Consider the following 27,243-nt stretch of genomic DNA (forward strand, 5'->3'; position numbering starts at 1 on the left):
GGATATACCGTATTTTTCGCTCTATAAGACGCACCAGACCACAAGACGCACCTAGTTTTTGGAGGAGGAAAACAAGAAAAAAATATTCTGAACCTCCGAAGCCAGAACAGCAAGAGGGATAGCTGCGCAGTGAAAGCAGCAATCCCTCTTGCTGTTCTGGCTTCTGTGATAGCTGTGCAGCCTGCATTCGCTCCATAGGACGCACACACATTTCCCCTTACTTTTTAGGAGGGAAAAAGTGAGTCTTATAGAGCAAAAAATACAGTATGTAATAAGATTTGATGTTTTATTGGTGTTGGTGGGTGATCTTAAATCTCAATAAAAATTATTTTTTTAAAGAAAAGACTCGCTCTCCCTATTTATTTTGGAGACGGGGGAGATGTCTCTGTTTTGACATTAGTGCACATGGAGTTCTAATTTCAGCTTCTTCCTGTTTATCACCTCTAGAATGATGCATCTTGATAAAAGGTTGAACCTGCAAAGCTGTTTTAAAGTTTCTGGGGTTTTATTAGCCTCCCCTTCCCTCATGGTTTCCAGGGGGGGAAGGAACTAACATTTCGTGGCAAGGAAGCAGATCCTAAGGGGTCAAGGCAAAATACAAAAGCCCAAAGAAATAATGGCAGCCGTGTGTTATAAAAATGTACACTTTATTACACCTTCAGGTAGGATACATCACAAGTCCTTACAATCCTACTGGTCAAGTACAAATGTTTTATGTTCATAAAGATATTTACAAATTAGACCGGCTTCCTAACACACCTTTTTGTGAGAGGGAGGGAAGAGGAGGGAGAGACAGAGGGGAGAGTCTAATTTTCATCTTCACTGTCTGTAGAAATAGACATTGCTTCTGCTGACACAATCAAAACCAAACACAGAGGCTGTCAAAAAAAAAATGCAGGGGAGGAGAGAAACCTTTACTTTTTCTTTTCTGTTTACATTTACACCCCACTGCATTTATACACATAATAAAGATATAAACTTTTTTTTTTTCAGAAGTAAAACCAGAACTAGCTACACTTTTTGGAGGGGGGGTGGACATCAGTATACAGTATGAAATAGGCGCAATGATCTACCAGGAACCAGCTTCTATGCATGACCCATTCATCTCCAAAGAGGCTAACGCAGGAAATATTCTGGGTGGTTCCCAGCCAACTCTGCTAGTGAGGGCTCATGGGAGTTGTAGTCCATAACATCTGGAGGGTTCCAGGTTGACAAGCCCTCTGCTAACACAAGAGACATTCCAAGTGGTTCCCAACCATCTTTTTTTTTTTGTGTTGCCATTGCCTCCAGCTTGCATTTTAATTCTTCCGCTGCCTGTGTAATAGCAGCTCTCACAAACACAAACCAACAAACGTAATAGTACAAAGCTATCAAGGGAGGGTTGATCTGTCTCTACTTCTTTTATGTACAAACACTTATTTTTTATAAAAAAAAAACCAAAACAAACAAACACACACAACTGACAATTGTAAAAACTGAGGTTCCAAGGAAAGCAAGTATGTTGCAAGAGGGAACTGAATTTAAATGAAAAGGCTAGGGGCTCTGCAGGTTCAAAACGTTGCCTGTGCTCTCTAATAGTTGCAGTCCAATAATTCATGTATGCAGAACAGGAATCTACGTTGGTCACAATCCACGAGAGCTTAGCACAGAGCCCACTGTGACCCACAAGCTTTGGGCAGGCTCTGTAGTCATGGGCTGGCTCTGTAGTCTGAGAAGAACGGCAGAACCCCCCACCCCACCAAAAATGGGGTCCCAGTTGTGTAGCATGCAGATATATCACTTCCCTGCAAACCATGGTCCTTTTTCTAGCATTTAATAATTTCTCATTTTGTTCTCATGGCACATTGTGCAGCATAGTAACTAAAACAGCAGACAATCTGAGGTTCCAGAAGCAGTGCCAGTTTTTAAAACATGGCAAAGACATTTTGCCATGAATTTGGGGGCGGGGTTGAGGGAGTCAGAAGCTGCTGTCCCTGATTGTTTCACAGTTGCTCAGGAACTCAAAAATTAGTAAGGCAGGCGATATTTGCAAAATTAGCAATCCACAAATGCCCCGCATGAAGATTTCATTTCTTATTGTTTGGTGAAAGAAGAGCACAAAAACATTTAGATCCAATTATTAATACAACTAAAGAATTTAGACTGAAATTTTTAAGTTCCTCTTCCTATAAAGCAGAGACATTTAAAACAGATCCCAACAGTGAAAAAAATACCAGAGCATTCTCCTAGTCTGGCTGCTCCAGGCGAGAAATAAGGGCAATGAACCGTTTTTGCTTATCAATTGTTAACGAAACCTTTCTTTTTACAAATTAAGTGGGGTAGGAAGAGAAACAATGGGTAATAATTAAACACACAGATACTATCACATAGTATTTATTTCCCCAAGACACATGCCTGGATTATTATTTACCTTAAAGGTGGGAAAATGAGAGTGAAAGCCTATAGGTGAGTGCTTTAAAAAAACCTGTACAGTTGGGGAAGGGAACAGGACACACAACTTGACACACAGCTAGCAAATGTTTTTTTTTAAAAAAAAGGACTTACAAAAATGGAGACTGAAATATGGTTCATAATTACAGATACTTACAAATCTTCACATTTATTGGCTAAATGTTCTGGAGAGAGCTTCCAGCAAATCCCCACTCCCAGCCAACTTATGAAGGGCTTCTCACAACTCAACTTCAAAACAAGTGGAGAGGACTCTTGCTCTGCCAGCCATTGACTGAGCACTGCCTTTTAGTCATTTGAAACCCACTCAAAGAGGATTTCCCTATGGCAGTGATGGTGATATGCGAGACTATGCAGATTTCTACGGATACTTGAGAGCAACCTCTTCGCTTATCTCTCTTATGAAAACAAGCAGAGATCCAAGTCTTTAAATATTTACACAGCGTATGGTTTGAACGTGCGGCCTTCCTGGGAACTTCACACAGGATCAGAGTCACAAAGTGCGCCTGCAGCTTTTGGGAAGAGGTTCTCTGGTGAAGGGACTGCCGGCAAAGCTTTTCCTGTGCAAACAGGTCTGCAGGCTCCAGCTTTTGCCAGGTGGCAGGAAGCACGAACAGCATGTCCTCCTTTGCTCACTGCTGTGAGGTCACCATGGACTCAGCTGGGTTTGTTGGGCGCCTTTATCCTGACTGGAGTCCTCATTTGCACTTTCGCTTGCTGAGTCTGGCCGTCAGATGATGCCGGAACCTGGGATGGGTTCTGTACGCCGGCTGCCTGAATCTGGGGAGATGCTGCTGTGACAACCTGCTGCTGGACCAGTTTCTGTGGGACCACTTGAGCGGTGGCGGTGGTGGCAGGGATGACTTGGACCTGATGCTGTCCTGCTGTCGTCTGGGACAAAGTCACCGTCTGCGGCTGAGCTTGAACCTTGGGGGGTGCGGGGAGGAAGAAAAAGGGGAAGAGGTAAACAGAAATGCTTGCTAGTGAAAATCCTTTCTAAAGGCAATTTCAGAAGTTACACTTCCCCGCTCAAGATTTTGAAAAAAATGCATGCAAGTTTGAAATGTGGGATCCCACAAACCTTACCTGTTGGGAAACAGACACCACCTGCTGAATATTGGCAACTGCTGCCTGCTGCGAGACCACCTGTGGGAGCTTTGCAACCTTTAAGAACAACACATTGGGGGAGAAGGGGTTTGTCATTTAAAAAGTATCCAGTATTCCGCAAATGTGTGAATTAAGCCAGTGTCTGTGGGTTCCACACCTGACTGGGGACGATCTGGGTAGAAACAGACACCAAACAACCAGCAGGGAAACGGGAGAGGCTCTTATTGTATGAGTACCAATATCAGATCCTCGTCAAAGAGAGGGGAAGAGGCACAGTAGCCTTACCTGTATTTGGGTCTGGACTTGTTGGGCTCCACCAGGTTTCTGGGCCTGAGAAATCGGCGTTGGCAGGAACTGTGCCTTAATGGCCGGCTGCGTAGCATAGACTTTCTGCTGCTGTGATGTCTGCTGTTGGGCCTGGACGGTGACTTGCTGGGCATTTAACTGAAAGGGCAAAATAGGGCATTCAACCTCTTCGAGTCAGCGCACTGGTTAAATATGTAGATTATGACCAGAAGAATCAGGTTCTGATTCCCCATTTTCCCCAGGAAAATCACTGGGTGACCTTTGCCAAGTCACGATCTCTCTTCCCAACCTACCTCGCAGGCTTGCTTAGAGGATACAGGGGTGTGTGGAAGCATGCACATTGCCCTGACCTCCTTCGGGGAAAGGCAAGATATGGAACGTAACAAACAGAATGGAGTTCTCTGAATCCAGGACATGGTTAAGTACATGCAAATCTTTGCCCTATGCAGCTGTGCTCTACTGCAACAATTTACTTACAGATAAAGAGTTGGTGATAACAGCAGGCCATTCCTCCATCTTTAGCATGCTTCTAATAGCCAAAGTATCCAGTTTCCCACCTTAGTGGTAATGCAGCGTTTGCAAAGGCAGTAACGGGAACAGAGAGGGGTACCTTTTGCTGAACAGCAGCTTGTCCTTGGGCAACCTGAGGCTGGATGGCTTTCTGCTGCTGGGCTGCCTGGTGATGCTGCTTGAGTTTCAAGAGCTGCTGGACGTTCAGCGGCTGAGCCACCACAGTCTGTCCTCCTGTGCAGGATACGAAGGACAGAACTAAAAGACTGGACACTGCAAGTTCTGAGACACTGTTTACAATGATGCTCCACAATACCTTTTTGGAATTCCTTCCTGTTGTGTTTTCAGTGCCTGCTGAAGACCTTCCTCCTTCAACCTGTCTTTCCCCACTACTGCTCTTTTATCAGGAGTCAGAGGCCCACCTGTCCTGGCTACTCAACGAACCTGACATTTGTGGTAGCCACACAAGCCTGCTTCCAGAAGGATGAGGCCTTCACCTGGGGTCCTGTTGAATTTTGGAGGTAAGTGCCTCTGATGCCCATTGATGATCCTACTCATCTCCTTCCAAGTTTCTGGAGCACCTGTGCTTTGGAGGGGCTTTTCTGAAGCATTGCAAACCTGAGCACCCTCCTCCTCGGTGCTGCTGCTCCTGCCCTCCACTAGCACGTCCCCACAACTCCGCCGACCTGACTGGAGCAGGATGACTGTAGGCAATGTGTTGGGCAGCAATTTGTGTGCACGCAGTACAACCCAAAGTGGGGTGGTTTTAGAGAGAGGGGGAGGAAGCTATGGTCCCTCAGGTGCCAAGATGAAATATAGTTCCTCTGAAAAGTCTTTGAAATGGACAGGTGTTTTGTGCAACTTGCATTCATTCTGCTCTTCTGTTCTTGCTGGGATGTATTTATTTTGCTGCTGTGTTTTTTGTTTTGATCTCTTACTGTTTTCATATCTTGCCCTTTTAAATCACCTTGGGATGAATCAGGGGGCAAGTTTTTGATACAGAAATAAAACCTCTTGCCAGTTCTCCACCAGCTCCTGTGCTACAGCTAAACCGACAGCTTTCCTTCTGCTTCACAGAAGCAAGTCTGCAATCTGTTTGATTCCCTGACCCACTGAATATCCCAAGTCCTTGGACAACTGGAGAATTCACTGTCACAAGCATGGTACAGTATAGGCATTAGTAAGTCTCGGATTTTAAAAAGAGAAAGAAAAAGAAAGTGACATATTGAGCATCACTCTGAGAGAAGAAAAGGGAGAAGAGAGACTTAAAATGAAAGCTCGGGTTTTTTCTTACGGAAGTTTGATATGCTCTCTCTCTCACACACAGGTTAAGAATAATGACTGACACACCTGCTGCTTTCTGTGGTTGTCCAATAGCGACGCTAATCCCAGCGACTGTGACAGGGAGCGTGGTGACCCCTGCAGATGACACTACGGCAGCTGGAACAGACACCACCGGAGGCTTTGCCAACGCCACCTGGGCTGCTTGCGGTGCCTGGGCCTGGATTTGGCCTTGCGCTTGAAGCTGGGAAGCAGGAACACGAGTCTGAGCAGTAAGGAATTGGGATTATTGCACAAGCATGAGAAGAGACCTGCCTATTTCTGGTGGAATGCAATCCGCTCCACAGAACGGCAACGCAATGAGGCAGGAACGAGAAACCTATCTGGCCCTTGGAACTCTACTCAGGCCCTCACTGGCCCTGCTTCACACCCTCCTCGAGTCACTTTGCTTGTCTGTAATGTTTCCCTGAACTCTGATAATGCCTCTCACTTGTCCTACTTGCAGAACAGAGAAAGGTTCATGAATGTTCATATGAAGTGCTCCAGCCACTTTCACCTCTGGCTCTGCCTGTCACCAGCATGTGGCCCCTTGAAGGTTCTCTGCCAGAGAATGTGGCCCTCAACTTTAAAAATGTTCCCTACCCCTGGATTAAGACAGGATGGGGAACCTGTGGCTCTCCGGATTCTGCTACACTCCAACTCTCAGCCAGCAACCTCCAGAAGTTTTGTACTATGACACCCATAAGTCCAACTGGCCAATGGACAGGAACAAATGGTGGTTGTCCCAAACACCTGGGGGACAACAGGTTGGAGAAGGCTGGCTCAGATGGCTTCAAATGGGGCTTAAGACAAATCCATGGAGGAGGGGCAGGCTCCATTGACCCCCAGAAGCCATGAGGGCTAAATGGAGCCCTGGTGTTCAGAAGCAGTGTCCTCTAAATGTCAGTTGCTTAGGGGTCAACAGTGGGGAACGGTCTGCTTCCCAAATATATACTGTCTGTGAGAAAGAAGACAGCTGTTCCAGAAAGACTTTTCACCTTGCGTTCACAACGAAGAGTGCTCTAGCTGAGCAGAATTCTGCGGCTGCCAGTCCAGTGCTTAAATGCATTTTAAGAATTTGCCCAGCCAGTGCAGAAGACCATGCTCTCTCTCTACACACACACACACACACACACACACACAGCAGGCAGCATTTAGCCAAGCCAAAAAAGAGAGAGGAGAAGGCTTGTGCCCAGTCTTTCCTCTTTGCCAACCGTCCCACCTGTGCCAGGCTAACTGAAATTTCTGCTGGCTTGTTAACCTCTGCGGGATCCCCAAGGCTGACTTACAAGGCGAGCAACCTGGAGGTTCGTGACGGTGGTGCCAGTGAGGACCGCCCCTGGCCTCGGTGCTGCAACGGCCGTGAGTTGCTGGGTCTGCTGCTGCTGCTGCACTTGAACCTGAGAGGCCTGTTGCTGGGCTCCAGGCTGGGCCTGCTGCTGGGCAGCCTGCTGCTGGGGAATCTGCATCTTTTGCTTCTGTAACTTAATAAGCTGCTCCTGAAGAGAGAGAAACACAACATCGTACCACCACCACGAATATTGGCTCTGCTAAATGGCTTCTGATACCAGGAGAGAATTGGAACCAAAGTTTTTTCTTTTCTGATACAGTAACAAGATTTGCTGAGCGCAGGGTGGATTTGATTTAAATCAAATCAATTTAAATCATAATTTAAATCACGAGTCAGTAAGACCTGATTTAAATCACTAATCAGTAAGACTTGATTTAAATCATTTATTTATTTTACAGAAAGACTCATTCTTGCTGGTATAATCTTAATATTTACAACCAGATGAAGGTTTCATTTTTGGAATAATCAATTTTCAGAGCAGTTTTTAGTTATATCAAAAATTACTGATTTGGTTATACTATTATAAATACCTAGACAGATAATTATGAAATTATTGTGAGGTTTAATAAGTTAACTGTTTATATTTGGACAACTTTTCTGCTGTACTTTATTGGAAGGAGAAAAATGATAATTTCCTTAATAACAATTTATTTAACTAAAACAATAACATTATAGCATATGTATCCATGCCTGTTAACTGATGTGGTTAAACGGGGTTTTTTATTAAAAAACTTAGACTGAGTTTTAGCACACATGAAAAACGTAAAACGAATACTTATTTCCTGATGAATAGCCTTTGGACTATAATGTAACTTAAATAGAAAACTATCTTTAGAAAGATTTCTCCTCCAAAAGCATTTTATTTTAAAAATCCGATTTAAATTTAAAAATCTGATTTAAATTTAAAAAATCTGATTTATTTATTATTATTTTTTAAATTAATCCTTGATTTTTATCTACCCTGGCTGAGCGTATAGATCTCAAAACACAGTGCATGTTACGCAATGCACTGCAACTTTCCCCATCTGGGTTGCTCTCAGCAGTGGAGTCTTTGCCTTGCATGCAGAAGGTCCCTAGTTCAATCCCCGGCTTCTCCAGATAGGGCTGGGAAAGAGTCTGTGCCTGAAACCATGGAGGGGCGCTGCCAGTCGGCACAGGGAGTAACTGAGTTAGACAGGGCAAGGGTCCGACTGAGTATAAGGCAGGTTCTTATGTTGCCCTCCAAATGCTTTGGACTGCAAACTCCCATCAGCCCCAGTTTGGAAATGGCTGCTATATATATATATATTAGGTGCAGGTGTAAAATCAAATGCCACGTTATCAAAAATACATGAACGCTATGTGTATGCTAAGATTCCATGGAAGTGACGGAGCTAAACATACAGAATCTGGTGTTGAGAGTGGGAGACTCCTTTCCCAGAGCCCCTGCTTTTATCTTTTGGTTTCAAAGAGCAGGTTTCCAGTTCTGATGACTGTAAAGATATGCTTGACAGCTGTGCATGGGCAAAGCATCTCAGAAGTGAGAGGGGATCAGGTTAAATTCCTGGGGGTTGGAGGCAGGGCTTCAGCACTCAGGCAAACTCCTTGCCCTTCCCCGCAACTCCATGATGCAAATATGCCCAACTTCTACCAAGCTACAGAGTTCCCCAAACTCCCACCCCCTGAACACTTGAAAATTGCTGTGGGTCTTGGAGGGCCACTTCAGGATTTTTCTGGCTCTTAAAGCAGCATGGTGCTGCTTTCAATGCATGGTGCAGATGGGGTGCAATGCAGCGCTCCGACCAACGCTAGTGCTCACAAATCGAGGAGCCTCTCCCTCACCTGGGATAACTTCCCCACAGCTTTAATCTGGGCTGGCGACTGGGCCTGTGGGACTTGGACCTGGCCTGCTGCCGCCTGCTGCTGTTGCTGCTGCCGCAGGAGCTGGAAGTGAGCCGGGCTGATAGCCTTCCCCGACAACTGCACACCTGCTGGAGCTGCTGGGGGCAGGGGGAGAAGAAGAAACGGAGATTTATTACACTTCCTAGCCATTCGTTACACACACACAAAAACTCACCTCCAAGCGACCTGCAACGTTTTTAAGGAACAAAACCTACAGCATGCAATTCATAAAGATTTCACAAAACGATTCCCAGTAACAAGCAGCAAAAAGCTTCAGAGGCACAATTTACAAGTCATCAACAGCCCCCCTACTCAGCCAGCCCTGTTCCCAGTCCACACTCTTGCTTGGCCCTGCTTCACACGCTGCCTGAGAGTTTCTAGTTTCTCAGAGAGCTTGAACTCTGATAAAGCCTCTGGCTTGCCTTGATATGGGATAGAGGGGTGTGGGAGTGGGTGCAGAAATGAGGTAAGTACAAAGGCAGCATTTACCTTGGTGCCCTCCTTCGTCTCTGCCTCAGCACTCTGTCATGCGCTCCCCGCTCCGGGGAGGTTGCCCTTCGAGTTGAAAAGGTCCCCACAGATTTAACTGAGGGCAGGGAGCCTTTGGCCTTCCAGATGCCCCAGCCAGCATGCTCAGTGAGTAGGCACGATGGGTACTGGAGTCTAAAACCATCTAGAGAGCCGCAGGTTCCCCATCCATGGGCTAAATATAATATACTCAGCCCATTATACCTAAAGGAGCGTCTCCACCCCCATCCTTCATACCAGACACTGAGGTCTAGCTTCCCGAGGGCCTTCTGGGAGTTCCCTCACTGTGAGAATTGAGGTTACAGGGAACCAGGCAGAGGACCTTCTCGGTAGTGGTGCTCACCCTGTGGAACGCCCTCCCACCAGGTGTCAAGGAAATAAATAACTATCTGACTTTTAGAAGACTTCTGAAGGCAACTCTGTTTAAGGAAGCTTTTAATGTTTGATGTTTTATCGTGTTTTTAATATTCTGTTGGGAGCCGCCCACAGTGGCTGGGGAAACCCAGCCAGATGGACAGGGTATAAATTGTTGTTGCTGCTGCTGCTGCTGGTGTTAAAACCCACGCAAGGTCAAGTCAGCAGAGGATTAGAAACAAGAAGCAGATGTTACTACCAGTTTGGGAAAGTATCCCATAGGTAAGATTTAATCTTTTTTTTTAAAAAAAAAAATCAGACTATGCAAAATGTACACTCTTTACCTGGCGTAACCTGAGTGACTAAGGATCTTGCTTGAGTCTGGACCGGGGTCAGGTTAGTAGTGACAACCGCTGGCGCTGTCACCGATGTCACTGCTCGGACCCCTGGGGTAGATGCTATGGTCACCAGTTCTGCAGATGCAGCAGGTGCGGCAGCTGCTCTCTGTTGAGTATGTACCACCTGGGCTGTAGCCGTTCCTCCTGCGGTCTAAAGGAAAGGAAGAAAGATGTAATTTGTCGCAGCTCTCAAGTTAAGATTATCCTTGACCAAATGGCTCAAGCTCAAGACATCTTGGCAAACCAAGCTTTGTCCTCGCCGTAGTAAAGAATCCCACTTCCAGGGTAGGATTTTTTCCAGGTACCCCTATCTATAATCAAACTGCATCCGCACACACACTTTGCTTAGAACCACTGGACTCTGGTTGACATCACTGCCCTCATTGGGAGCTTGAAAGTGACACACTGGGCATCTGAAAATACTCACCGCCAGGGATCCCGGTATCACGGGCGAAGCCAGCCGCTTGTTGATTGGCTGAAAGGTCGTTCCAGGAACCCCGGCCACTGTATTTACAATAACGTTCCCACTCACTGTAGCTGAGAAACAAAACCAAAAGGTCAGTCTGGGCCTGCAATGGAGGCGGGCATAGTCATTTCTCCACCACCCACAATGCTTTACTACGGGAGGTGCAACTTACCCGTCTGCATGCTTGTCCCAGTCACCGAGGTCTTCATTGTGCCAGCCTGGCCAAGAGATAATTTTGGTTAAAGAGAGAAACATACCAGGACGTGGAAGGGTTGGCATGCAATGTGGCCAGGATGTGGCAGGAGCTGTGTGCAGCTGCACACAACTTCTTCACAAACCTTTGAAGCCGGCAGTTAATTAAAAAGCTGGCATTTTAATGAAAGTTCCCCTTTGCACGTGAACCCCAAACCTGTGGTTGATGCCTTCTGAACAAGCCAGGATATGATGCAAAGTTTAAATGATGGTTTCCTATCCTGGTCTGTTTGGAAGACATTAGCCCTATTTTCAGAAGCAGCTGGAAGATACAGTCAAGTGCTAAACCTTGACTTGTTCAGGCGAAGTGAAGCGAATGGAAAAGGGCCATGGAAACTTGTGTGTGCTCTGGCTGAAGCAGCCAGAAATTTCAGCATTATGTGTGAATGTGGGCACCATGTAAGAGTCGTGAAGCTATCTGCTCATATGTGACACAGCTTTCTGAGAATTAGCCAGAGTCCCAAATGATCTCCATGGATATTCAAGCTATGTTTCTAACTGGTTCAAGGATTTAGCGCAGAATACACAACGATAAATGTAAGCACAAGTGAAAAAGTAAAAATAAAAATAAAAAAACGGAGTGGGTTTGCTTATAAATCCAAAACTTATTTCAAAAATAACAGGTCCTCTTGGGGGGGGCGGGGAGAAGTACCAAACATGAATTTAGCCTATAACCATCTGATTCCCTCCCTACAGAAAATCAGGGTAATGGTTTCCAGCCTATAGCAGGTAACATCCTTGCTGCCACGGGTCAAACAAACAGTCAGCATATAAATGGACGTGCCTGATGTTAAGGCTGGTCACTGCCTGTGCCTGTAGCGCTACAGGATGCTGGTCTTAAAACAAGAATGCAGCCACACAGTTTTGCCCGTGAAAGTTGCAAGCCCACAAGAACCCCTGCAAATGTGGCTTGGCATGCCTAAGTGACACTTCTTAGCCTGCCCCTCCCGCACTTTATGATGCTATGCGTCCTTTGAGTTTTAGAAATAAGAGGAGACTCTCGCATAGCTTAACTGCTGCATCAGTCCGGACACGCTCTCCACTCCCCACAGGCATCTGGGCCAGTGGCTATTTGCAACCCCTCGAGAGTGTCTTACCAGCACTGCAGTGTTTGCCACAGTGGTAACAGCCGTCTGCACCACAGCCTGGGGCTGCTGGACTACCTGGGCTTGAGCCTGGGGCTGAGGCTGGGCTTGCTGTACTGCCGCTTGCTGTGTTTGTTGCTGGCCGGCCTGCTGTTGCTGCTGAGGTCCAGCTTGCTGCTGGGCCCGTTGCTGCTCAGCCAGAGCCTGGGGAATAAGGAAGGAGAAAAAGCGGTTGGTTCCTGTTCAAAAGGCAGATAAAAGCATCCCGAACAAGGCGAGCCATTCTCACGCTCCTCTCTTCAATTGGCTGTGAACAGGTGGATATGTTGAATTTGCCTAGACTTGACATCTTTATATACAAGGTCCAGTGCCTTCATTTCATGTCAGTTCTTTAGGGCAGATCTTCACATTACCTTTCCCAACGTAGATTTGGGGGGGGGGGAAGAGAAATATATAAAGACTTGGAAATAGCTGTTCAGATGCCTCTTCCACCCCATTATATACAGCAGCGCTAGTGGCCCCAAACAAGCAACAGGTTCATCACAGGATAGTCTCTCCTGTCCTCGGAAGCAACAGAGAAACCCCCAATCCAGCTTGGGACTGTGGTACAGAAAAATTCCATGTGCCATTTCCCAATAATCTTTTCCTCCGACCTGCCCCAAAATACGAATTTACTTGAGGGGTAAATAGCTGAGATTTGGGGGATTTACAGCAAGGAATTCCTTCCGGTCCACCTTGGCCACTGAGGCCTGGGACACTTTGGTTTGTTTCACATGCCCCTGAGGTTCAGCTTGCCCTAATCAGGGACCGAGTCTTTGGTGTGGCACGTTTTGCCCTGTGGAACTCCTTGCCAATAGATGTTTGGCAGGAGACATCCCTGTTCATTTTTTTGATGTCTTCTAAAAACTGTATTATTCAGACGGGCCTTTCAAACATGGGCGTAGTCAGGGGGTGCAGGGGGGCAGCTGCCCCTCCCATTAAGAAAATAATAAAAAATACTTAATTGACCAATCATTTCACAGATAACTCAGTTCTGCCCCCCCCCAACATAAAGCCTGCCCCCCGCATGCTTTTAAATCTCATATTCTCTGCCAACCCGCTCTTACTGATCTGTCTGGCATTTTTATTGCATTTTTATTGCAATGCTGTGTCTTTAGCCTGTATGGCACCTTTGATTATTATGTATGGAAGTGTGGTTTCCAAATATTTAAATAAATAATGGTGCAGGGAGACAAGATCAATCCCATGCACTGCTGTCCCAGTCTGAATCATACCCTCCCACCACCACCCGACTTCAGCTTCTGCTTCTAAACAAAATAAGAAGCATGGGAGACACTTATCACATGATGAATGAAAGATACACCCATGACGCTATTCCCAAGTTTCAATATTACTGCCCCAGCCGCACTGGCAAATTGAACGCGAGAACATGCCCTAAAAAAACCGAACTGGTAACACCAGCCAGAGACCAGCCGTGCTGGTAAAACAACAAATTTCATAAATGAACTAAGTCCAGATTCGACTGTGAATAAATGTCAATACAGTGTCAATACAAAGCCTTTATTTATGTCACATATTTCAAATAGCTGCAGCATACCATATACATTAGTTCATCCCCACTATGGAGGGGGAGGAGTGAGACTGGACCTATCACCAAACAACATCCCCCGACTCACTGTTTCGGCGCAGGAACTGGAATCTCCTTCGCAACGTACCTTCTTCTCCTTTGCGATACGCTCTGCTCGGAGAGATGCAACTTGAATGGGAGGAAGTGGCTTGTCGTAGTTGATGCCGCTGGGAATGAAGAGGAACGAACTAAATTAGAAATTACGAAGGGGAAAGAACTGCGGCGCCACTTGGTTAAAAGTCCAGAGCTTTTGTGAAGGCCTACTGATTTTGATGGAAGAGTTGAGCACATGCTTAAAACCTCTTCCAGCAATATCAACAAGGACTTAGAAGCATTTCGCTTTAGCTAGACTGCACCCAATGCAGAGCATCTCTCTGTATATGTGTATGTCTCTGCAAAAAAGAAGATCAACTCCATGGGTAGGCAAACTAAGGCCTGGGGGCCGGATCCAGCCTAATCACCTTCTAAATCCAGCCCACGGACGGTCCGGGAATCAGCATGTTTTTACATGAATAGGTGTCCTTTTATTTAAACTGCATCTCTGGGTTATTTGTGGGGCCTGCCTGGTGTTTTTACATGAGGAGAATGTGTGCTTTTATTTAAAATGAATCTCTGGGTTATTTGTGGGGCATAGGAATTCGTTCATTATTTTTTTTCAAAATATAGTCCGGCCCCCCACAAGGTCTGAGGGACAGTGGACCAGCCCCCTGCTGAAAAAGTTTGCTGACCCTTGATCAACTCCATCCTTTCCCTGTTCTTTGCTTAAAGTGCTTGGAGAACTTACTGAACTCAAAGCATGGAAACCCCCAACAAAAATTTATAATTTGGCAAAATATTTGGACTTTATGATATATATTGGTACAATTTAGAATAATTAATGTGATATGATTGGATTGTTAAACGGAAAACTTAATAAAAATTATTATTTTTTAAAAAGTGCTTGGAGAAAGAAGAGGGGGGCGGGTGCTAATCTTGCCCTGTCACACCCCTCCATCCCACCTGAAGATTCTTACCTTTCTGCAAGTACTGAAGTGTGTTTTGGATTCTTCTGGAAAGGGTTCATACCGAGCCTGAAATACAACCCAAGAGGATGTTTGTTGTCAAAGCAACACATTTCCAAAATGCCCCTTTATTTAAAGGTGACCGAGGAGGGGAGGGGAGAAAGAATACTCCTGAAGAGAGGAGCAGTGCTGTATGTTCTAAAGTCACGGCACCAACACATGCACCGACAGATCCACCAGAACACTTTTTGACCTTAAGAAAACACGGCATAATTGCATTTGGCAAAGAACCCCAAGGAAGAATTATATAGTGGACTTCAGATTTCTATTCTGTTTACAATCAATACACTGTATATGAAGAACTGCCATTGGAGACAATATGAAAACACATGGGATTTTTGTCAATTACATGTGTTAATTGGCTACCCAATGCGACAACGTTTGTGCTATCAACAGCTGTCTTCTGAACTAACCAAATTAAATATGGAATAATCCCTGGATGAAGTTTTTTTCTCATGTCATTGCTATTAAGTCACATCCACCCGATTCAAGACCTGTTAACTCAAGGATAGCACTTCATGCACCTGATGAACTAGACTAGGGTCCACAAAAAGGCTATGCCATAAAAAGCTACTTGCAATGTGTCACCAAGCCTCTGTTGTTTTAGTTGCAATGGACTTGCATAGCAAATGGCTTTTGTATAGAATAGTTTTACTGCAGTGGCTGCAAGAGGAGCGTCTTCCCTATGAACTTACAAGGGTTTGATCGGTGGGCTTCTCTTCCCAGCAATGATTTTCATAATCTCAAAATGATTAGTGTAAAGCTGGGTGTGCGTGGAGCCCTCATCTTGGGCATAGAGCTGATTTGTTCGAAGTGGTCGGCTATTCTTTGTCTAAATATGAACAAACAACAACAAAGTTTTACAAGGCACAATACAAGACTCTGTAATGTTTCTGCCTACGTAAGAGATCTGGTACAGTAAGCTTGCAACTTATGTAGGGCTTCTGTTCCAGGGACTGCGCCTAAAGCCAAAATCGTATTTGATTCAATGACAGGTGGGACTGCCAAAGTCTCCCCCCCCCCCGAAATTCACTCCCTTTCCGCCCCCCTTTTAATTTGCTATTTTTGCCAAGCACATGAAGTTGAATGCACACAAGTTAAATGCGTAAGTTGCAGGCTTACTGTATACTAAGTATACAAATACTAAGAGACAAGTAAAGCACAAACTACGATTATAAACTACTAGAGCTTAATCCCAATAGCAGGGTGATCCATGGATCTGAATGTTCCATTTCTCACATTTGTCCCTCCTCCTTTGCTTTTCAGAGCTAAACACGGTGTGGGTAGATGGTTCCTGGATTGGGAATCCACTGAATTAAGGGCACTGTACAGATGTATTTAATGAATGAACAAATGAATATCTGTATTATTGCTCAACATGGCTGGCTTCAAGCTAGCTTTGTATACAGAGATTGAAGGAGGCTTGCAAACTCTGGTTAAAGCCAACCATGGTTAGCGCTGTCATCAGTGCAGAGATAAACCTGCTCTATAAACAGCCGTGAAACAGAAAAGGAAGAGAGAGCATGTGTAAGAGATGGGCAGGAGGCAAAGGGGGATATGTGGCTTGCTTTCCCTCTTATAACCATGGCTAATAGGTTATGCCAAATATTGCATCGGTACCAAGTTTGTAAGCTGCCGATTCAAGTGTCAGAAATGTAGGGAAAGAAAAATACCAGATTAATTTCCCATTTTATATAATCATGAAAATGGAGACTGGAGAATTAGGAACACTTGGGAGGTCCTGGTGGGTAGTATTTCTGAAGTGTACACAAACCTGAAACAACTGACTTCTTATCCCCACACTCCAAAACGATTCTGTCTCATCTCCACCCCCTTTCTTATTACTCTCTTCTTTCCCTCTTCTCCAGCCCACCCTCACTCTTCCCCAATCCCACAAGCCTCTCCCACTTGCCAGAAGATTAAGGCTGAGCAGCTGAATAATTCTCATTATTGACCCCCCCATTCCATGGGGCAGGTAGGAACTCTGGGCTGACTGGGACCAGAAACAGGGAACTTGGCCTGAACCAGTCAAATTGCACCACTGAGAAGCAGCTTGGCTGGGTGCCCCACAACTCCCTTTCTTTGATTAAGTGCCAAAGGTTTTGTTTTGGCGCTGGGTTTTGTTTTGTTTTTACAAAATGGCTCGTTCCCCCTGTTTTGGTCCCCCCACCCCGCCTTGGAGCTCACGTACCCAGGGCTCACGTACCCTAAGACGTCAGAGCAGTCAAGTCAGTGGGCCAGAGAGCTTAGGGCAGTTACTTTGCCTAACCAGCCATACCGTCACATCAGACCATATCGGCCACACACTGCCAGATGGACTTGCTAGCACTAATTTGCTTCCTGTACTTACTTAACCCTGTTCTTCTGTGGAAAGCACAGAGCAGCATGCATGGGGGACTTCAGAAGTCTGAAGTAGCTGAACCACTGATCAGTTGCACACCCGCTTGTCTTCAGTGATGCTACTTCCTCAGGTACTCCTTCACCAGGTGCACATAAAAATATGCACATGTGCATTCTCTCACACACTCACTGGTCTCCCGACAAATGCCATGTTAATCGGCAACATCCCTTAAATTTCCCTAAATGTGATTATCTTGGTCAGAAGAAGTAGTTTAGCAGGAACTGTAACTTGAGGCCAAAAGCTCTTTCTCCATGGCGCCCAACTTTGCCCCTTTGCGGTCTGGTTTCCGGAAAGCTGTTTATATTTGCTGCTATCACCTCTAACCCTACTACAACTAATTTACAACTACGCATCTGCAGCTGTTAAGTTGGGGGTGATACATTACCTGATGGGGCGTTGCAGGGATTAATTCATTAAATGTCTGCAAAGCAATCAGATTTCAAAATGAAAAGTAAAAAAATGCTAGTAACGAAACTTTTTTTTTAAAACAAAAAACAAAAAAAAGGTACTAATTATAATAATCATGCGGAATGAGGTGGCATTTCTGGGAGGTGGACAAAACACTTTTTTATTTTTTAATTCAAGCTGGCTAACGTGTGAGAAATCACTCTTCAAATCACATCTTTGAGACAAAGGTCGCCTGGCGCCACAATCTATTGCGTCAACGCGAAATAGATGGGAAGGCTTTAAATGGCTGATTGAGCGTTCAAATCAGGACTCAAATATGGATCTCCTACTTCATCTTGTGTCCACCTCTGCTGATGCTTAAGATACCAGACTGTCTGAATTGGAACAACAATTTGTAAGTGCACACCTTATAAATGCTTTTTGTCTTCTTCTTAGGGTTCGCTTCATACATAAGCTGTAAAATAAGAAGCAAAGTTTGACTTTCTGTGATGGGTTTGGATTTAGATTAGTGACATAAATAGAAAGTCTCTATAAGAGCCAGTGTGGTACAAGTGGACAGAGGGTGAGGCTTAAGGCCCAGGAGATCAGAGGTCAGTACCCTGATCAACCCAAAAAAAAAGAGGGGGAGGGGGAACGCATGCCGGGAGGCCTTCGACAAGCCACTATGTCTCAGTCTCAACTCCCCATTGGTAAAACGGGCAAAATGCTGGCCTAACTCACAGGGCTGTTACAAGAACTCTATAGCACATTGCCGATTTTATTTTATTTCCAAATACAAAAAAAAAAGGGAGGAAAAAGAGTGCCATGTAAAACGATCCAAAAGAGAAAAGTATCACAAGTACGGGTCCTCTCTTTACAAATTTCATAAGGATTTGCTTATGCTTCTGACTCCCTAAAGCGTGTGAAAGAAAGTTGCCTACTTCGGCTTACACCCACCTTCCCTTCTTCTCTTGGAATGACGACGTTTTCGTAGCGGTTGCGACACTGTTTCGGGGAGCGGTAAACTCGGCTGCAGGAGTTCACTACGTCGCTGACCAGATCCCAGTTGGGCGTGTGAGCCGGGGACACGACTGCGAGGTTGAGAGGCAGCTCCAGCAACTGTTTGACCGCCTACAAGGAAGGGGGAGGACAGACAGGAAGTAAGACTCTATTGCTATCCTCTTCACTAGTGATATCTGGGGGGTGAGTGCTGATTCTGATGTGTGGGTGGTCCAGTTCTGGTTCCCTAAGAGGAGGCACTTGGGAGGAACACAAGGTTTGCAGCAGTACAACAGGGGGGGGGGGGGACGCAAACCTGAGGTGTGTGTGTGACAAAACAGGACTACACATGGTCAGTGGCCACAGAATGTGGAGTATCTTTGGAGTGGAGGACCCAGAAAACAGGACGGGAGAAGGGGAATGGAATGAAGTAACCAGAGAGACAGAGCTGCTTTCTGGGGTACTTGAACAAGAGCACCCCACACTAAGACTTTGTTGCGGGTCCCACTTGCTTAATAAAATACGTTACAGGTTAGTATGTTGCACATGAAGCTGAACTCACTATTTTATCACACTTTATCAGCACAAAACTGAAGGTAAGAGCCCTGTGTAGCCTGATTAGGCTGAAGGCTCATCTAGTCCGGCATCCTACTCTGCGCCCATGGGAAGCCTGCAAGCAGAGCGTGAGCACAACAGCACTCTCCTTTCACCCCCCAGCAAATGATAATCAGAGGAGCACTGCCTCTGACAGTGGAAGCAGAAGACAGCCATTGTGGCGAGTGAGGACTATGTAAATGAAGGAATGGGGTATGCAGAGTGGGGCAGCAGTTTTGCAAAACAAAATCAACACAACTGTGAAAATTTTTGAAAAACAAAATCAACACAACTGTGAAAACCTCCATATTAACTGGGGCATTGGGGTAGGTTTAGTCAACACCCCATTGGTGTCTCCTTAACCTTCTCCAAAATTAGCAAGTGTCTTCCATTTACTTTACAGGTAATAGTTTAGGTCATCATTGTGGTTGAAGCAAAACTGGCTCGATACTGGTTGGCCATTATGTCCACCAAGCGGGATCCCAAAAGGCACAACACATGCCAGATGAATCAACCTATACAATATAAGGTCGTCTTTGGACACACACACACCTCTGAGTATCTTTGGTAAGCGGGGTAAGATGGGGAGCTCTGCCTATGGAATACCCCCACCTGGGAGGGTTACCTGGCATCCCACTCAACAAATTATTACTTTTAAGCTTTTAAACTCATTTTTAATTTCAAGTAAGAAACATACCCATACAAGGAATACAGAGCTTAGTAGCTGCACAGAAAATAAAGAAAAATAGTGGCTAACGGTTGTAGTTTTAGACATTCCAAGAAAGGCAATCAAATGAAAGTGTTGAACTTTTTAAATTATTATTTTCAAAGGCTTTTAAAACTTCTGAGGATGCTGGTTTATGCTGCAACCAAATCCACCTGTTCTTGCACTGGTTTATTCTGTTGTCTTTGCCTTTTAAATGACTTCATGTAGCAATGTCTATCACCCTGGGAATATTCTTATTGGGAGGGGGCACAGGGGACTCAATAAATAAAAATAAGCAGCGCGCACACACCCCGCCAGACCTTATTTCTGTACGCTGCAGAGGCAGGTGAAGGACTTGGAAGTGAGCCCAGTTCTTGCCAAGCCTTTCTTGGAACGTACCTGGCACCTAGTGGATGGAGTGGGAAAGCATCAAGCACCCAGGACTGCCAGATGGCGACAAACTGGGAGAAACGCACATTTAGCTATTCAGCAATGGAGTTCTAGCCAACTAAATTCTACTCAGAGCAGACTCGCTGAAAATCAACGGTCCTACGTTGGTTATGCCCATCAGTTTCAATGGATCTATTCGGAGTACAGCCAGAGGTGAGTGTAACCCAAAGACTTCTTGCATCTGCGGTGAACCCAGTGTTGCAGACGCCATCTCACCTGGAGGAGCGCCCAGTCCTCGCTGATGAGCCACTCGGGATTGTCTTGGCCCGCCTCTGCAGCCGGCTTCACAAGAGTCGGGAGCGGCTTTGCAAACTGGGTCTGCTGCTTCAGAAGGATGTTCTTCTTCTGCTCTTTGCCTTCCCGCTTCATTTTCAGCATCCCCAGAGTGGCTCGGTCAAAGAGCGACCGGGGAGGGATAACCGTCTCCCCGTGGCGCTGCTTCTTCTTCCTTCCTGCAGCTGGGAAGAGGGATGCTGGGCTCAGTGAAGCAGTTGGTGGCGGGGAGTGGGAAGGGGCAATGAACATACAAACTACGCAAGGATGTTAAAAATTATGAAAGAGTTTCCAAAGCCCTCAAAAGGCTACAGGCGTAATAAGCTTTGATCCACCCCAACACCTATGGTACTCTGGCAGATCAGGGAGGTTTTGAGCTGTTTGCTGGGGAATAAAAAAAACACAAAATCCCTAACATGGTCATAAATTCAGTGGTCTGGGCAGGTGCTAGTTGTCCCAATATGGAGGGCAGGGGGAGACCCACAGATATAAGACAAATGAGGGGCAAAGAGCACTTGTGCCACTGCAACCAGCCAGTAGGCTGTAATGCTTTAGCACCTCTGCCACCCATGTGCTGTATCATCCACAAACCTGGCAGACTGAGCTCTGTATTTCGTAGGTGCCCCCTAGGCTGCAGTACCAGAAGTGTCATCACCTGCCTGAGCACCTTGTCAGCAGTCAGCTGACCATAACAGTCAATCCTTGAACATCCCCCGCAAAAGCTCGAGCCCAGAGAACCTGGGGCTCTTCAGGTTGAACTGCATTTCCCATCATCTCTGACCACTGGGCTATGCTGTCTGGGGCTGACGGGAGCTGAAGGTCGCAAACATCTGGAGGGCCACAGACTCCTCAACCTGAGCCACCTGTTCATTTCAGAAAACCTAACCTCTCCTTCTCCATCCCCTTATACTGCTGGTTTTGTAACACCACCTCCTGCCTGCCTTGGTTTACACTCCCTGCCTCTGGCCCTGAGACTTCTGGGTAAGAAACTTGTGTGAGGTCAGACTGTTTGTCCACCCAGCCCAAGGTTGTCTACTGCAGGGGTAGCCAATGTGGTGCGCTCCAGATGTTGTTCCCATCAGACTCAGCCAGCACAGCCTATGGTCAGGGATGATGGGAGATGCAGTCCAACAAATATCCAGAGAGTACCACACAGGCTATCCCTGGTCTGCTGACTGGCAGCAGCTCTTCAGCGTCTTACGCAGAGAGAGGTCTTCTGCATCATCAGCTACTTCATACCTTATTTTAAAGAAAACAAACAAACTGGAGATGCCACAGGTTGAACCGGGAATTTCTGAAAAGCACATGCTCTGATTTTATCTCTTGCCTATCCTGGAATGTTCAGAATTTGATCCATGCCTGCCTCTTGCCTCGGACTGACCACCAGCACCCTCCCACAACCTAATTGCCTGAGGAGCCCCCTCCTGCTGGGCCTCACAACAGCACAACCCCACTTCCCAGCCAGTTTCTCAATGTTTAAAATAATCTTTGGAAAGCCTATGACATAACAGCAACTTCCTCAGCTTGGGCTTCCTGCAACAAAAGAGTTCCACACCCACAGAAGCAACGCCGGGAGGTGTCTGACAATGTATATCCTACATAAAAACCCGATGTTTACCAGATGGATCCGTTTTGTGGCGCTTACGCTCCTTCCTGACATACACGGGGGGCAGTTTGGACTCTGGGATCGGGGTGCTCTCATACATCAGGCACATGACGGAGTCGATATAGATGTCGTTGTCATCCTGAGGTGGCGTTGGGGGAGTCCAGAGCTGTACAAAGCGTTAGAAGAGAGTTACCTCGCTTTGTGTTCTTGGATAAACAGAGGGTGTGCGTGCGTGTGGAAGAGGAAGAGAAAGAGTGTGTACGGGGTACCTCCAGTTGCAAACGGGATCCGTTCCAGAGGTCCGGCCGCATCCCAAGGTTTTTGCAACCCGGAGGACACATGCGCATGGCACAGTTTATCGCTTCTGTGCATGCACGCGTGGCACAGTTTAGAGCTTCTGCACATGCACGCAAGAGGAAACCTGGAAAAATACTTCCAGGTTTGCCGTGTTCGCATCCCGAAGTTTACGTAACCAGAGGGATACGTAAGCAGAGGTGTGAATGCACTAACATAAGAAGGCCCTGCTGGATCAGGCCAATGGCCCATCTAGTCCAGCATCCTGTTCTCATAGTGGCCAACAAGCTACCTGTGGGAATCCTGCAAGCAGGACCATGAGTGCAACAGCAATCTCTCCTCCTGCAGTTTCCAGGAACTGGTACTCAAGAGCATACTGCCCCTCTGCATACAGCGTGTGTGTATGCGTTTTCCTCGCCTCCGCCCCACATCCACCCCCACGCTGAAGAGGTAATAAAATCAATACCGACTTACCGGCATTATTTCAGTTTGTCCATCTGGGCCTTCATAAATATATTCCTGGAGCAGGGAGCGGGGGGAAGAGAGACACACTTAGTTCTGATGAAACCAGAGGACAAAATAGCTGACTTCAAATATCTAAAGGGCTGTAACATGGAGGATGGAGCAAGCTTGTTTATTCCTGCTCCAGAGGCTAGGACCCGAACCAATGGATTCAAATTACAAGAAAGGAGATTCTGACTAAACATCAGGAAGGACTTTCTGATAGTAAGAGCTGTTCAACAGTGAAAGAGACTTCCACAAAGGGTGGTGTGCTCTCCTTCCTGGAGGTTTTTAAGCAGAGTTTGGGTGGCCACCTGTCATGTATGATTTAGTAGAGATTCCTGCATTGCAGGGAGTTGGACTAGACGACCCTCGGAATGCCTTCCAGCTTCTTCCAAGAATCTATGAGAAGCACAATTCATTGTGGGTTTTATCCCCGTGGTGGTCCTACTTAAGAGTATACTAAATGAAATTATGTCTCTACCTTTGGGCCATTAATTTCAATGCATCTAGGATTAACAGTGGATACAACCTTTTTAAAAAAAGAAAAAGCTAAGGGGAGGTAATACACCCCCCTTAAATTAAAAAAGCCCAATGAAAACTAAGGACCAGTACCCAATGAAATATTAGAAAAATGGAAAAACTCTGGAGTGGAAGAGATGGCCTGCCCTGCTTGAGGTTCTTATAGCTTCTAGTATCCTAGAGGAGAGCTAGGTTGGCAATCCATTGGAGATGAAGGGACATAAGTGTTGTTTTCCTGCAGGTTTCCCTCAAATGTTTTAAGAAGTGCATAAAAGCTGGCAGGTAAATTACTTTGTTATATGCATCTTCCCGAGTGTAGGTGAGCAGTTCCTCCTCTTCCCCATCCAAAAGCATTTTCTCCTCTTGTTCTTTCAGCGACTTCAGGTGATGATTTTCCCACACCTTTTTGGCAGTTCTTACTTCCATCTAGGTAAGATATATATTTTTATATATTTAAAAGAAAAATGTAATGTATTAAGATCAATTACAAAACTAACTCAGGAACCAGCAGGAGGTATAAATTTCTGGGTTACTTGCAGTAGACCGATAAGGATCTCTGACCCCAAATACTATTTAACAATAGCAGCAACAAAATGACCTCCCTGCAATCTAAAGTATACTAGGCTGAAGTAATTAGGAGGGGATTTTTGTGTGGAAAGACCGAGAGCTCCGTTCTGGTATTCAAAACAATCTTGTGGGCTCAGAATCCTTTAATTCTAAGTGCACAGCTGTTACATCAAGAGCCAGTTGGTGGATATCCAGGTTCTGCTACAACAACAACAACAACAACAACAACAACAACAACAACAACAACAATAATAATAATTTATTATATGTACCCCACCCATCTGGCTGGGTTTCCCCAGCCACTCTGGGCGGCTTCCAACAAAGACCAAAAATACACTAAGATGTCACACATTAAAAACTTCCCTGAACAGGGCTGCCTTCAGATTTCTTCTGAATGTCAGGTAGCTGTTTATCTCTTTGACATCTGATGGGAGGGTGTTCCACAGGGTGGGCGCCACCACCAAGAAGGCCCTCTGCCTGGTTCCCTGTAGCTTTGCTTCTCACAATGAGGGAACCGCAAGAAGGCCCTCGGCGCTGGACCTCAAAAGCCCAACAAAGTAGATCCCACAAGTTTGCCCACCCCTGAGCTAATTATTTCAGAGGCAATGATTTCCAGGGTGGAAATAACTATTATATTTATATACAGTATGTGTGTGTGCATATTTAGGTGCCACAAGATGTACCATGGCATAAGCTTTCGTGGGCTACAGAAATAAAAATGTCACTCTCCCATGTCTTTTTTAAAAATAAAAAAAAATCCTGGGTCTTCTAAGCATCTTCTGTAGTTTTTGCTTTCGTTCACATGAAGTCCTTATAGATACCTCTATACTATATCACTGCATATTTGAAACTACATTATTCCTGTACTTAAACGTTTTACCTTAAAACTATCGTACTTAAAACTATCGTACTTACACGTTGTGTTTAAATTTACTATCAGCTTCAGATTGTTATTCTTAGCAGAATATACACGTTTTTCTTTTCAACTCTCGAGTAGGAATTATTCCTTATATTGAAACTTGTGGCCTGAGCTCTTGGTATATTCTTTTTAGTGTATTTCCAACAAGAACTCCAATTTCTTTAACAAGATGTACCATGGCATAAGCTTTCATGGGCTACAGAAATAAAAATGTCACTCTCCCGTGTCTTTTTTAAAAATAAAAATAAAATCCTGGGTCTTCTAAGCATCTTCTGTAGTTTTTGCTTTCGTTCACATGAAGTCCTTATAGATACTTTGCTGCATAATACTGTAAGAGCAGAAGGAGGCCTCCCACAGTACTTTATGTGCCCTTAGGAATCTGCTCAGGCCAGATCCCTCAGTGGCCAGGCTGTAATGTGTCTTTGAACTGGGGTAAGACCTCTTGCTTGCCTGGATGGGGAGAGCGGTATGTCTGGCCACACACACCAAGGGCATGCACCCCCAACCCCCCAAAAGGTTACTGCTGTAGAAGTGACTGCATATACATGCCATACCTCATTTTCCTTCAGTTCACTATCATCAGTGGAAACATGGAAGAGCTCTAGGTAATTCAAAGCGTACTTTTCAATTGGGGTGAGCTGAGAGAAGATACAAAGAAGTAATTATCCGACAAAGAGTACGTCAATGCTTCTTCTAGGGACTACCAAACCATAAATGCAATAAGCACGTCCAATTAACCAGCCAACAGATTTAAGTGCATTATTTTTAACAGATGTGTTTGTAAAAAAAAGAAAGAAGAAGAACATGGCGAGAATCATCTTAGAAAATGAACCTCTCCTCCTTCTCTCTTGTCAAGGGCAGAAGGCTTTTCTAAGATTGTTCTTGTTTTTAGAAGAAGAGTTTGGACTTGATATCCTGCTTTATCACTACCCGAAGGAATCTCAAAGCAGCTAACATTCTCCTTTCCCTTCCTCCCCCACAGCAAACACTCTGTGAGGTGAGTGGGGCTGAGAGACTTTAGATAAGCGTGACTTGCCCAAGGTCACCCAGCAGCTGCATGTGGAGGAGCGGAGACACGAACCCGGTTCACCAGATTACGAGTCTACCGCTCTTAACCACTACACCTCACTGGCATTAGAGAGAAATGTGTATCTCACAAACAAAAGTGTGCTTCCTGCTTCAAAACGGTTGCTTCTGCTCATTTGGAAAATGATTCATCAAATTAGCTGTCATTTCCCTCAATTAACTAACTGCCATAATAATAAGTTCCAAAGCGATTCAGACAACTTAGGTACAGTTGGCATTTTCCACAGGAAGCTACTGCGTACACAGTCAAAGTTATTGATCCATCTATCTGATTTCATCTACACTAGCCTTATCCTGACATGCTCTGGTCCATGAGGTCACGAAGAGTCAGACACGACTAAACGACTAAACAACAACAAGCCTTCCCCAACCTAGTATCCTCTAGATGCTGTTGGATCCCACCACACTTGACCACTGGCCATGCTGGTAGGGGCTGATGGGAGCTGGGAATGAACTATACCTGGGAAGCGCCACATTGTGGAAGGTTGGTTTGCAATGCTCTAAAGATACCTTCAACTGTTAATGTAAAGCAAGTGTACCTGATCCACAACAGCAACCAACTCCTGCAGCTGAGAAGGCTCATCAAGATACTGGGACTTGCCGATTTCAGAAATGAAAGGTTCCAAAGCTGATTCAGTCTTTGAGACCTGAATGCATGTGTTCAACTCCTCCTCCTCTTCTCGCTCTGTACTTTTGAGAGCCTTTTTAAAACACACAAAAGGTGTTTTTTGGTATAAATGCAGCGGCACATCCATCACATTTTTAAAAAAGTTATTCTGATAAGAAAACCAATTTTTTAATCAGTTAAATAAACTGAGCAAATTAAGGCAATTTCTACTGCTATTCATAGGTAAGGAAGTTGTAAGAGATTGTTCAGCCTGGCACTCGGAGCAATGGAAATCTCATACTTTACCTGTGAGATAGGTGCGGTGAGAGAGACTGACTGGTCCAGTGTCACTTAGCAAGTCTCAAGGCTCAGGAAGAATCTGAACCCAAGTCTCCAGCATTCTGGTCTAACGCTTAACCACTGTGCCACATGGGCTCTCAAGGTAGATATGTGCAGGGCACTTGTTTGTTGAATAGTGAACTATTCACTTGGGTTATATGGAAGTATTCTTGCATAGAAAGGGCCTTCTAGATTTTGCAGTAATAATTAGGAATTTGGGGAAAATGTGATGCTTTGACTAAAGGGCATACAACCTCCCCAACTCCACCCTAGACAAGGGCTGCATTCCCTTGAGAGT

At 45.4% G+C, this 27,243-nt stretch overlaps 1 protein-coding gene across 50 annotated transcripts in view; it reads right to left on the reverse strand.

The window, feature by feature from the left end:
• Window positions 1-630: 630 nt before the first annotated feature.
• Window positions 631-27,243, reverse strand: part of EP400 (E1A binding protein p400) — a 73,258-nt gene continuing 46,645 nt past the window's right edge. For 11 of the 50 annotated variants that reach the window (XM_083589490.1, XM_083589486.1, XM_083589475.1 and 8 more), the window contains 23 exons: window positions 26,539-26,700; window positions 25,468-25,551; window positions 23,719-23,853; window positions 22,879-22,923; window positions 22,123-22,276; window positions 20,448-20,689; window positions 18,440-18,613; window positions 17,910-17,957; window positions 17,481-17,516; window positions 15,390-15,526; window positions 14,647-14,703; window positions 13,683-13,800; window positions 12,019-12,210; window positions 10,842-10,887; window positions 10,631-10,740; window positions 10,150-10,354; window positions 8,864-9,021; window positions 6,981-7,190; window positions 5,722-5,917; window positions 4,472-4,605; window positions 3,841-3,999; window positions 3,535-3,612; window positions 631-3,375 (listed from right to left, as the gene is read on the reverse strand). In XM_083589490.1, coding sequence (XP_083445616.1) covers window positions 3,106-3,375; window positions 3,535-3,612; window positions 3,841-3,999; window positions 4,472-4,605; window positions 5,722-5,917; window positions 6,981-7,190; window positions 8,864-9,021; window positions 10,150-10,354; window positions 10,631-10,740; window positions 10,842-10,887; window positions 12,019-12,210; window positions 13,683-13,800; window positions 14,647-14,703; window positions 15,390-15,526; window positions 17,481-17,516; window positions 17,910-17,957; window positions 18,440-18,613; window positions 20,448-20,689; window positions 22,123-22,276; window positions 22,879-22,923; window positions 23,719-23,853; window positions 25,468-25,551; window positions 26,539-26,700 — 3,150 coding nt within the window. In that variant the 3' untranslated portion in view covers window positions 631-3,105. The remainder of the gene's footprint in view (window positions 3,376-3,534; window positions 3,613-3,840; window positions 4,000-4,471; window positions 4,606-5,721; window positions 5,918-6,980; window positions 7,191-8,863; window positions 9,022-10,149; window positions 10,355-10,630; window positions 10,741-10,841; window positions 10,888-12,018; window positions 12,211-13,682; window positions 13,801-14,646; window positions 14,704-15,389; window positions 15,527-17,480; window positions 17,517-17,909; window positions 17,958-18,439; window positions 18,614-20,447; window positions 20,690-22,122; window positions 22,277-22,878; window positions 22,924-23,718; window positions 23,854-25,467; window positions 25,552-26,538; window positions 26,701-27,243) is intronic. The other 39 variants (XM_083589479.1, XM_083589484.1, XM_083589464.1 and 36 more) reach the window with 21 other exon arrangements.

The sequence above is a fragment of the Podarcis filfolensis genome (genome assembly GCF_964270895.1).
Source record: "Podarcis filfolensis genome assembly, chromosome: 16".
NCBI classification, from domain to species: Eukaryota; Metazoa; Chordata; class Lepidosauria; order Squamata; family Lacertidae; genus Podarcis; species Podarcis filfolensis.